The 11,690-nt window shown below is 33.5% G+C and overlaps 1 protein-coding gene across 1 annotated transcript; it reads right to left on the bottom strand.

Moving 5' to 3' along the window:
- Positions 1-1,163: 1,163 nt before the first annotated feature.
- LOC114194712 (calcium-dependent protein kinase 26) lies at positions 1,164-10,167 on the bottom strand. Its single transcript, XM_028085086.1, has 9 exons — positions 9,964-10,167; positions 8,964-9,821; positions 8,548-8,691; positions 8,312-8,464; positions 7,773-7,888; positions 7,327-7,494; positions 5,844-6,068; positions 3,638-3,785; positions 1,164-1,585 (listed from the first exon to the last, which is right to left on the bottom strand). Exons 2-8 carry the CDS (start codon positions 9,724-9,726, stop codon positions 3,663-3,665), a joined length of 1,692 nt encoding a protein of 563 aa, XP_027940887.1. The 5' UTR covers positions 9,727-9,821; positions 9,964-10,167; the 3' UTR covers positions 1,164-1,585; positions 3,638-3,662.
- Between the last annotated feature and the right edge of the window lie 1,523 nt (positions 10,168-11,690).

Here is an 11,690-nt window from a genome sequence, read left to right as displayed (position 1 = left end):
ATATTCTTTGGAGTTCTTGCGATCTTCAAAGTTGTCATCTCTCCGCAACTACAAATCGGGGTTAATCCATTTCTCGTTGAACCACCAACAGTGCACGAAGTGATACAACACGATTGTCTCCAACTATGACAACCAGAGGTAAATGAAGAAGATTGGGACCGTAACATACTTATATAATGGGATTACAGGAAGAAGAAGATTGCAGCAACAACACCAATTGGGAATGGAGGAACAAGATTGCCAAAACTCACCAACTGCCCAAACATTGCTTACCAAAACCATAGCTCACTTATTTATCCCTAAATATCTAATTACCACACTTGTACAGTACACGTAACACATCATAATACAAGTTGTGTCACTTGTACAATGCTTCGTTAATGATTTAAACGACGTTACAGAAAAAGACCAAATAAAATACAAATTGCGAAAATGAAGATCATTTTAAACATTCTGTCAAAATGAGGATCATCCGCAACAAACACTACGAAAATGAGGACCAAAAAGGTATTTAAGCCATTAATTTACAAAGTGAAAGATTAGACCGAAATTACAATTTACAAAGAGGAGCCGATGCCTCTATTTTAAGATTAAACATGACTTTCTTCTTCAAATTGAAATTTTAGTCCTAATATATTTGAAAACTTATATTAAATTTTTGGATAAAATGTGAATTATGTTATTTAATTAAGATTGATCTTAAACCATTAATATGAGCTTTTATTGTTAATGCAACTATTTCTGTTCAAAAGAAGTTTTAAACCCACATCGCAAATGATCACATCTATCTTTGGTGATACTAAAATTGTGCAATTTGTTTATTTCACTAAATGTTATTTAATGAAATATTTTACATCGAAGTTAAATTAAATTCAAAATAATTGATCCACCTTTTCTACCTGTTTTTACTTTAAATTGAAAAGTTCGATCAAACTCATTTATTCTGGTTGTGATTTTATTTCTACTTATCAAATTAGTTCATGAGAATGCGAAAGTAACTACAATATGCAACTAAACTTCAAAAACTAATGCAAATAACTCTTTTAAAAGATAATTCCTTCTTTCTTTCAGAAAAAAAAAAAAAAAACTCTCCATGACTTTTTAATAATTCTACTTAAACCTTTTAACTTAGCGGTTATTTGTTTAGGAAAAGAGAAGCCAGCTGAAAAATAAAATACTTCCAATGTCAATTTAACATTAACATAATGCATGTTCTCTGACATAATCCACAAAGGCTTCTTAGTTTGCCCAATACATCATGTCACGCGTGTGAAACTTTACATTCGTGAAATTAAGAACCTGAAAGGTCAAAATCCTTCTACTTAAACTATAGACAGAATGCCCCTACATGAAAAAGCAAAGAAAAAAAGACCAACTTGAAAGAGCTGCAACACCCAACACCGAGGTTTACAAAGAGAAATAATTTGCACTCATAAAGCACATAAATGTAACACTTGATGGATGCTCATGTGGAGCAACCACAATCCTGATTGTTCTTCATGGATTGACCAGCCATCAGGATATGAACAATTTTTTTGTAAAGATTTACCGTTGTTTTTCTCTTTCTGGCTTCGCTGCATATCACCTGCCAAATTTGTATACCAGAATACAAGAGTGACGTTAACATTTAGACCAATACAAAGTGAACAGCTATACAGCTAATACTTGTTTCAGCAAATTGCCAAGATATAAACTATCATGCAAGACACACCATGTTGAAAATTACTGACTGCTTACATCTAGAGACAACTCTGGATGCATTATTCAACAGAACACAAACTGATTTAAGACCTTTAAGAAGAAGCAAAACCGAGATTTATGATTGGAACGATATTTATTTACAAATATGTACTTACATGGGGGCTTCACTCCCACCCCAAAGTTTGGCCTTGGGGCTACATCTTTCTATATAGCTACTAATACTATTACCATATATAGAATTGCTAAGGTTCATTAGCCATTTGGCTCACGTACACCTCCAAATGTATGCTTGGACATTCTATTTTCCATACAGGCACATTGACTACTAAGCATGCTTGCACCTGCATCTTAGCTCCACCCCATTCTTCACTAGAAAAAATACTGTATATATTTTCAAATTCAAATATCAAACACATCTAACCTCACCCAGAATGAAATGAATAAGAATGTACGTTTTGTTTTATCATGGTCTACTTCAGAGCCTTCCTAATACAGAATGATGTTTAGTTTTTCATCTCTAATAGGACAAACGAGTGGTAGCTCTTTTATTAATAGATACTAAGATAGTAAATTCTTAGGATTTGACTTCTCTAATGGAAAAAGTGCATGATATAGAGAGAGAAGGTTAACTTATAACCATTGATAGAAAAAAAACATTTAAGATTTTAACTTTATAATTGTGATTCATGTAAAGATATTCTGTCACAATATCAACAATTGGTTTTCTAATAATGGCTATAATTCCATACTTTGGGAAACTAGGATTTTGAGCTGAATGAAGAAAAATAGTGTTTTGAAGATTGATAGGATAACTTGATTTATGACAAGTCCAGTGGACTAGACCACCTGATGTGTGGATCTATAGACCGTCTGATCCTTAAAGGCCCCATTGGATCATTTGCTGCGTTGGACCCTCTTCAACATAATTTGTTACTTTGAACCAAATTAGCCAGAGCCAAAGCTTACGCCTCTGAAACATATTCAATTACCCAAAGAAATTTATAAATAGAGATGGACACAAGCACACAAGTAATCAATCACTCCAATGCTCATCCCACCACATTCTACACCATTCATTGCAACTTTTCTATTTTCTTATTTGTAATTCTTTTTATTGTCTTCCACGTGGAAGGCTAACCTTTCTAGGTTGATTCTTTTATGATTTCACAATAAATTATGAGGTCTTTTGCAATTGAAGTGTTCTTCTTCGAATCCAGTAAGCATAGTTTATATCCTGTTCTTTTTGAATTCTAATTTGTGCTCTTAGGATTGTTTTTGAACGCTTGTTGATAATTCAATTATTGTTAGTTTACTTAATTTTAACTATCTCTTGTTTATTTAAGTCAAGAGGTAAAAGAATAGAAATCTCAAAGATAGATGCTTGGAGTCGCATGACATATCTAACAAATGGATTGTAGCTTGTTTGATTAATTCAATTCTAGATGGTAATTGAATGAATGATGGTAATATGATAAATGATGAAGAATTTAACGAGAAATAATTTTTTCTCTAATTGTTTTATTCTCATTGTTTTAATGACGTATACAACACAACCCCTCTCTACTCTATTGTTCTTTCTAATTTTATGCTTTCCGCATATGTCTTTGAGTTATGGTTTATTCAAATTTTAATTGATTTTGTTGACAGATAACTTTGGGTTGATTAACCCAATCTATACTTAATTCCTGATAACTTTTTATGTTGTAGACGATTGACAATCTACTCCTCTATTCAATTGTGGAAACGACAACAATCAGTTCATGATGATTTTTGTACCAACCAAAAAGTCAAAACTCTAACTACAGACCAAGAGACTAGCATCTATTGCCTATATGTCTATTCCAACCACTAGAGAAGGTATACCACATAATATTATAAGTATGTTAGTGAATTTATAAAGGTGATAAAGCTCTATTTTACCCAAAGACAGAAGTACCTGTACATAATGAGTACAATTGAAGCTATTGAGCACTTGATGCGTCCCTCATGCTTAAATTCAGACTATTGCGCATAGTCCTCCTACCAATTCCAGCATTGCCTTTTTGCATCATTGCAGCAAATTCACCATAATCAATCCTTCCATCCTAAAACAAAAAGATATAAACATAATCATCAAGCATAATTACACAAAAGGATGGAAGAACTTTAATTCAATTAAACATTTATATGCAACAAAGAGTCACACACGTCAAATTGTCAGGCACTTGGTATTTAAAGAGTATTTGAGGTATGATCTAGTTTTGATTAATTGAACGATTTTCATAAATACAATATTTTCAATAAGAAAACATTTAATGAATAGATCAAGCATAGGTCCTAACTGCCTAGTACATCTGCATGGTGTCAAACCCTATCAGAAAAATAGGAACCTCAAAACATATTGAAGGAAAACATCTAAAATTCCCCTGTCCACTGCCTATATCAAGAATATCATAGTCCAAACAAAATAATCAAAACATTGAGCATATTCATGATGTTTAGAATATAAACTAATTACTATAATTGCTCCTTTTTTTGTTTTGATGTTACCTAGGACTCTGAAAACACAATTTAGAAAAGAGACATACAAACTTCACTTACATTGAAAGGATTATTGACAAAAACAAGTCACAGAGGATTGTACCAGTCTAGTATCATACTAGAATAGAGAAACTGAAAGAATATAGTGAATTAGTGTGTTGGGTACAAACATGAGTATTCTATTTATAGTAAAGAAGAGACACAATAATAAGGAACAAAATCAAAATTTGAAAGTGGGAAATATTTGGTAAGATATTTCCCTATCAAATCATATCATGTCTCTCTATTTAATGTAATTAAATCATATCTCTAACACTACCCCTCAAGTTGGCTCATATGTACCACGTGAGAGAAGTTTGGTACAAAATGTCTACACAAGAACCTTTGAGAGACACAGTAAACATGTTAGCTAGTTAATTGTCGAAGTTTACAAGGCAAATAATGACAAAGCAAGTAGATAATTCCCGGAGACGACTTTCTCTATGTCATGACAATCAATCTTCAATATACTTTGTCCTTTCTCAAGCTTAAACATATGATCATGAGTCAAGCTTGTTATAAATGGTCAGATAACACGACAGCTACGGGAGAGCAAAAACAGGTAAATGACATAGCTGCTGCCAGAAAGCAAAAAATGTTCACTGAACACAAAGCTGCTTGAAAGAAAAAATGCTCAGAGGATGAAGTAGTTGCCAAAAAGCAAAATGCTCAGAGAGTATAGTAGCTGTTGGAAAACAAAAAATGCTCAAAGGGCACAGTAATTGTTTAAGGGAAAAAATGGTCAATACAAAGCAAGGCTATGCACAAGTGGTGATGGTTGCCAACAAGAAAAAGCTCCCCGGAAAACCAATGATGGTGAACTGTGACGACACATGAATGTCTCCACCATGAACAGTGACAGCAGCAAAAAAACAAACAGAAATCAGAAAACTACATGCTCTTAAAAAAAATGAACTCCAATGAGTAGTGCGTCCACATGGAAAGCACAAATTTGAGTTCCCTTCTTGTTAGGTTCTAGATGCCATGTTGAGATATGAGAAACCAAGAAGGAAGCTAATAAATTATGTGTTTGGGGTGCACACATGAGTATTCTTATTTATAATGAAGAAAAGTTACAATAATAATAAAAAAAATTAATATCTAATAATGCAAAATATTTAGCAAAATATTTCCCTATCAAATCATATAATATCTTCCTATTTAGTGTAATCAAATCATATAACATAATAACATCATATCTCTAAAAAAGTATGGAAAATTTTAAAATATAGAATTTTTAAATGCTACCACGTATTGATCAACTGGAACTCAGTAGTGAAGGATCTAAGATTCTTGCACTATTAAGATAGATAACAAAATTATTGTAGCTTTAAAATCAAACTCTAGTTAAGGCAAATTACATGCAAATTAATATTGTTAAAATGTAAATACTCTTCACTAAAAAGAACGTAGATTTAAAAATTAAAACCAATTTAAGTTTAATGCAGTATAGAAAAATTGAAGACTAAATTAAATTATTGCATTTTTTGCAGGAGGATATTGATAATATACACAGTAAGATCTTGTGACAGTAACTTTTAGATTTCCAATGTGAATGTATAGCACGGGTCAAAACAACTTACATTATCTTGATCAACTTCCCTAATAATATCTTCAAGAAAAGCATCAGTCATGTTATGTTCTGCACAAGCTTGTTGAAGTTCATCAACCGTAATATAACCACTTCCATCCTTGTCAAAATATTGGAATGCTGCAATAAGATGTTCTTCACGTTCTAGTTTGTTGAGATGAACGGTAGCAGCAATAAACTCCCCATAATCTATGGTCCCACTTTTGTCGACATCAGCCTGAAACAGCTCAAACATTTTAACTGGATGGAATATGATCAGAGATTATTTATTTTACATGAACAAGCGATGCAGCACAAAAGAAAATGAAGTAAAAATCTTTTACAAGATCAATAGTATCTGTCTGTAATTTTATTTTTATTAAATAGGTGAGAAAAAATTCAGAAGGGGTGAGGATGAGGTTCCTCAAGAGTTGAGAAACACTAAACAAAAAATAAAGTAAACAAATATAACAAGGAGGTTAAGAATGCATTAAAGAAGACGAACACTTTTGCATACCAGATGTGGCTACACGCTTAAAAAAATCTTAAGCAGAACACAACAGAGTAATCAAGAACATTACCCATTCCAAAGAAAGTTTTTAAGGGCAAGGGGATGTCTATGTGCATTAAGCTCAAGGCAAAATGAACAATGAACAGACAATCTCAGTACCACGGCATTTCAGCCTCGTGCCCTTACTCTTGCCTAAACTTTAAACCATAAGAAAAATCTTCGAGCATAATGGCATACCCAATGCTATTCAAAAATTTCAAAATGATTGCTGCAAAGAAAGGTTAATATATTGGAAAAAAAAATTAGATCCCGAAGCATTTCCTCACTTCAAATACAGATGAAACCTATATCAAGGGAATGAATGAGGTCTATGAATCAGTAGCGGATCAATCCTGTTAATAACTGCTGATAAGACAAAGGAAATAGTCTTATGAGGGGGTTGTGGATTTCCTGATGGGCTTGTTCAGGAACTTTTTATTGCAACCAGCAGGGGTAGGAACAAACCAAGCAGCCATTGAGGGGTCTACAACTTAATCTCTCTTTGGCCTAGTGGCCATCTAGGCTATTTATCAAACAAGGCTTTAAACCTATTCAAGGAACTGGGTAACACTTATATGCGTTCAGAATACCATTTCACCAAATTTGGTACAATATTTGTCATTTAAACATACAATAATAACCATTATATAGTTTACCAATAATATATTGATATGATTTATTTGTTTTTCATTTATTTTATACACTATAAAATATTTTTTAAGAAGGTAGATATTTTTGAAACCTTCTAAACCTCTTTACAAGCCATGGTCTGGTCCTTTGAGTGTAATCATGCAACAGAGTGGATGACAAAAAATACAATACAAGCATAGAAAGTACAAGGAAATATAAAATATTATATTCCAAAAAGAATATCTAAATAAAAATGGATGCACAAAAACTTGATACGAAAAGAGAACTTTTCTCACAAACCAAACCAACAACCTACCGCTTCCATCAGATCACGTATTTCTACATCTTTAAGGGTGGACCCATATCTTCTTAGACCAGCTTTGAGTTCATCAAAAGTGATTGCACCACTGTTATCGGTATCCATAGCCTGAAACATTTCTCTCAAACCAGCAATCTCCTCTTCAGATAGACTTTCAGCAATCACCTACAGAAATATTATGATAAGCAACTATAATTACAGTTACCTAGTTTTAGGCACCAAAAAGATAATAGATGAAGGAAAAGTGAAAACAGAGTTAGTGTGGAAGCCTAATAAGCCGAGGTTCATTTGGCATCCAAGAAGTGCATAGTAGTAACTTGACTCCACAAAGGCAGGAATAGCATTTCATATATCATCAATGGAATGAGTTATCTATTTCATAATAGTGTATGAGCTACATCCATACAGAATCTAATATCCATTCATCGATCAGCTTCACTTACCCGCAATGCCATCTTCTTTAGCTTATTCATTGCAGAAAACTGTTTAAGACGAGAAAGAACAGCAGGGTCTATTGCTCTGTCAGGTGCAACTCCATTTTCACATATCCAAGGATGACCTAGACAGGCACATGAAGTAACATTTTCAGACAAACACATTGAAACACAACTTTTGAATATTTGTAAAATTTAAAACCTAAGGAAGTTAAGCTGGTCTTTGCTTTTGGGAAATATCAGCATCCAAGTAACCTGTTTAGATAGGAGGACTCTTTCCTCTTGGGTGAGTCTGCTAGGGACGTTGCAAGCCCACGCAGTGAAATTTTAATTACCTAATGCATCTTTATAACGAAGATAACTTACGAAAGTTAAGTAGCACAGGGAAATCAACTTTATAATGCCCAGCCCCCTCAATTTACAACTAAAATAGCATCCACTGATAACCATAGCAAGTTAGCGACTCCAAAAAGGAAAAATAACAGTTCTTTTGATGTATGGATGATCCTTGCTTATAGTAAATACAGTAGAGAAAATGATGAACATACATAACACTTGATGAGCAGTCAACCGTTCTGAAGGCTGAGAACACAGCATCTTTCTGATCAGATCTTTTCCACTGTCAGATATTAGAGGCCAAGGATCTGAGTCAAAATCTATATGTCCCTTCAATACTGCATCAAATATACCCTGTTGGGTCTCTAGACTCCAAAAGGACAAAGCATTCAGTGATTAGACAGACGATGGACAGGAAATCAAAAAGAGTGTTGGCATTCAGATATACCTGCCCAAAATGGTGGTACACCACTAAGCAGTATGTACAGTATGACACCCGCTGTCCACACGTCTGCTTCAGGCCCATAATGCTTGAGGAGAACCTCAGGAGCAACATAGTATGGGCTGCCGACTACATCAGTGAAAACTTGACCTGAGGCAGATGGGTTAAATGAACAAACACTGATTAGTAAGTATTAAAATGTGTCCCCTAAACAATAAATACTAAAAAACCTGAAAGGGTATGACAGTTTTAAAGTTAAGGAAATTCTAATTGGATGACAGGGACTTTCGCAAATTCAGAAGCATTAAAGATTAAAAAAAAAGATGGAAAAGGCCGTAAAAATATATTCAATGAAACAAAAGTAACGAACGGTGTTCTAAAAAAAAATAGAGGGATAAAGCAGAATAAGGAATATGCGTTACCGGGTTTGAAGAAAACGGAGAGGCCAAAGTCAATTGCTTTAAGAGAGAAATCATCATCTTTATTGACCAACAGAAAGTTTTCTGGCTTGAGATCTCTATGCATGACCCCAAGGGAATGACAAGCCTCAACAACCCCAACAATAATTTTGGTCAACTCTGCAGCCTTCCTCTCGGTATAGTGGCCCCTCTGGATGATGCGATCAAACAACTCACCCCCAGAACAAAGCTCCATGACTATATGCACATAGAGAGGATCCTCGTAAGCACCCTTAATGGTGACAATGTTCTTGTGACCAGCCAAATGATGCATTATCTGAATTTCCCTCCTGACATCCTCAACGTCCTCCTTAGAAATCAACTTTCTTTTGGAGATGGATTTGCAGGCATATTCATTGGAAGTAGAATTCTCGGTGCATAAATAAGTGGTGCCAAATTGCCCCTGTCCCAATTTGCGGCCAAGCGTGTATAGATCACGAATGTTGGGAGTCTTATGGCCCAAGACATAATATGCCTGGTTGTCAAGACCGCGGCGCATGATGGAGTCTTTCTTGGAGTTGAAGGGTGGATTGTTGTTGTTGTTGTTGTTGACGTTGGTGCTGTTGCTGTTGTTGTTTTCTGCAGAATTGATATTTTGTCTGGTTGAGGAGGGGTGTTCGGAGTCGGAGCGATCAGAAAGGGTGGTGCGCTTGGAGTGGTCTTCGGGCTGGCTGTAGCCCTCCTGAATATATTTCCCTTTCAAAGATCCGCGGCATGTGTTGCCCATCAAACAAACCAATTATTGTATATTCATCCAACGATCTCTCATCAGCTTCCCCTCACCGTCTTGCCCTGTGCTGTGCTATGCTATGCTATGCTATGCTGCGCTCAGCACAAGAACGAATCAAACGTCAAAGCCCATTCCCTTCGATTATTCATTTCATATAACATCGCATCGTCGAAACTTTTAACAGCAGAAGAAGACGGTAACCGAAATAAATAAGAGATGAAGTATTGAGCGTACCAGAAGGAACCAGAAAGCGAACGAATGGAAAGAGGATAATCGCTTCTTTGTTTCTGCTCCGACAGATCTCCACAAAATTAGTTTAGGAAAATATTTCTATTTTCTTTTGTTGTTAATTTTAGGATGTGATGGTATTGGTTCCTGCCGAGAAACATCGGAGGTCAGTGCTGACCAGCTACGCCCACTTCTCTCTTGAGAATTTTCAATTAAATATCACGCGGCTTTCTTTTTCATTTCCTCCTTCAATTCAATGCATCTGGGTCAAAGGGCCCAAAGCCCAATTCACTTCGTCTTTCTTCCTGCACTTTTTTCTTTTATTCCTGCACCCCTTTAAGTTCCAAATTACACTTCATTAAAATTATAATATAAGGGTACAAAATTATCTCGGTACCTTTATTTTTTAATAAATCCAAGTAGTGCAATTTGAAAAATATTTTCAAAACCATCTTCTTAATTACCGAATCTATAATATATATATATATATATATATATATATATTTTTTTTTTAAAAAAAATGTTAACTATGTTTGTGATTTTTAAACTTCATCTCAAACTTTCACCCAGTTAAGTTCTTAATTTTAAGAAAGTATGAAAACATATTTATTCATCCAGTATAATTTACCGTTTGTCACACTATAAATTGGTTAGACAAAAAGAAATACATTTATATATTTTTTAAGTATATGGACCTATTAGCATCAAAGTTTGAGTTGGGAAAAAAAATTAAAAATCACGTTATAAATTTAGGAAATAAAATATAACTCCTAAAAAATTTACTTCAGAAATATGCAATTTATGAAAAATACATTTTTAGATATACATTTTCAAATATATTAAAAAATCCATTTTAAAATGTATATTCTAAAAAATATTTTGAGATCCAAAAATATATTTTGGAATACACATTTTATATCATTTTTTTAATATATTTCGGAAACGTACTTTCTGAATTATGAAATGTGTTGTTAGAGCTAAAAATGCCATTTGCATTCTTTTTTTTATGGTTTTTTTCTTTATGCACTTCCACGAATTCAAAAGTAACTATTTTACCTTTTTGTAGAAATTATTTCTGGATTGTATGTTATGAAAAATTTTCAAAATAAGTTTTCCAAAATGTTTACAATAGGATTTCTATAACACACTTCCCAATAACACAAGAAATACATTTTGAGAAGAGTTTTATGGAACTTAAACATATACGGTACTTTTCGGAATAAGCTTTCTAAAATATCATTTCCAAACAACTTTTTGAAAAATATGATACTTTCTATAATCAGCTTTTCTGGAACATCTTTTTCAAAGCAATCTTTCCATTTTTCTTCTTCTTCTTTTTCTTGTCAATGGATGCAATGAATGAGGGAGGTGTGGAAGTAAAAGTGGAAGGAAATAAGGGGAAAAAAGAGAGTATAAAGTGAGATTATTTAGATGTGAGAAAAATGAATGAAAAGTTCCTAGATAATGTAATCGCTGTCAGTGAAAAAAAAAAAATTTAATCGTTTAATGAAATGTCCTTGTGTTTATTTAGTTAATGTTGATTTTAAAATAATTAAATTGAATATGTATATTTATATTTAAATGTATGTATGTGTGTCTGCATATCGTTGTAATGAATTATAGTAAAAAGTTGTAATGAATTATAGTAAAAAATTGTAATTCTTTATGAAAGTAATATTACAACTTAATTTTCAAAAATCGTTTTACTTAGGAAAATTGAATATGTGTGTGTA

Source organism: Vigna unguiculata, chromosome 8 (assembly GCF_004118075.2).
Source record: "Vigna unguiculata cultivar IT97K-499-35 chromosome 8, ASM411807v1, whole genome shotgun sequence".
Lineage (NCBI taxonomy): Eukaryota > Viridiplantae > Streptophyta > Magnoliopsida > Fabales > Fabaceae > Vigna > Vigna unguiculata.
Note: the sequence above shows the minus strand (reverse complement) of the source record. Positions and strands in the feature narration are given on the sequence as shown.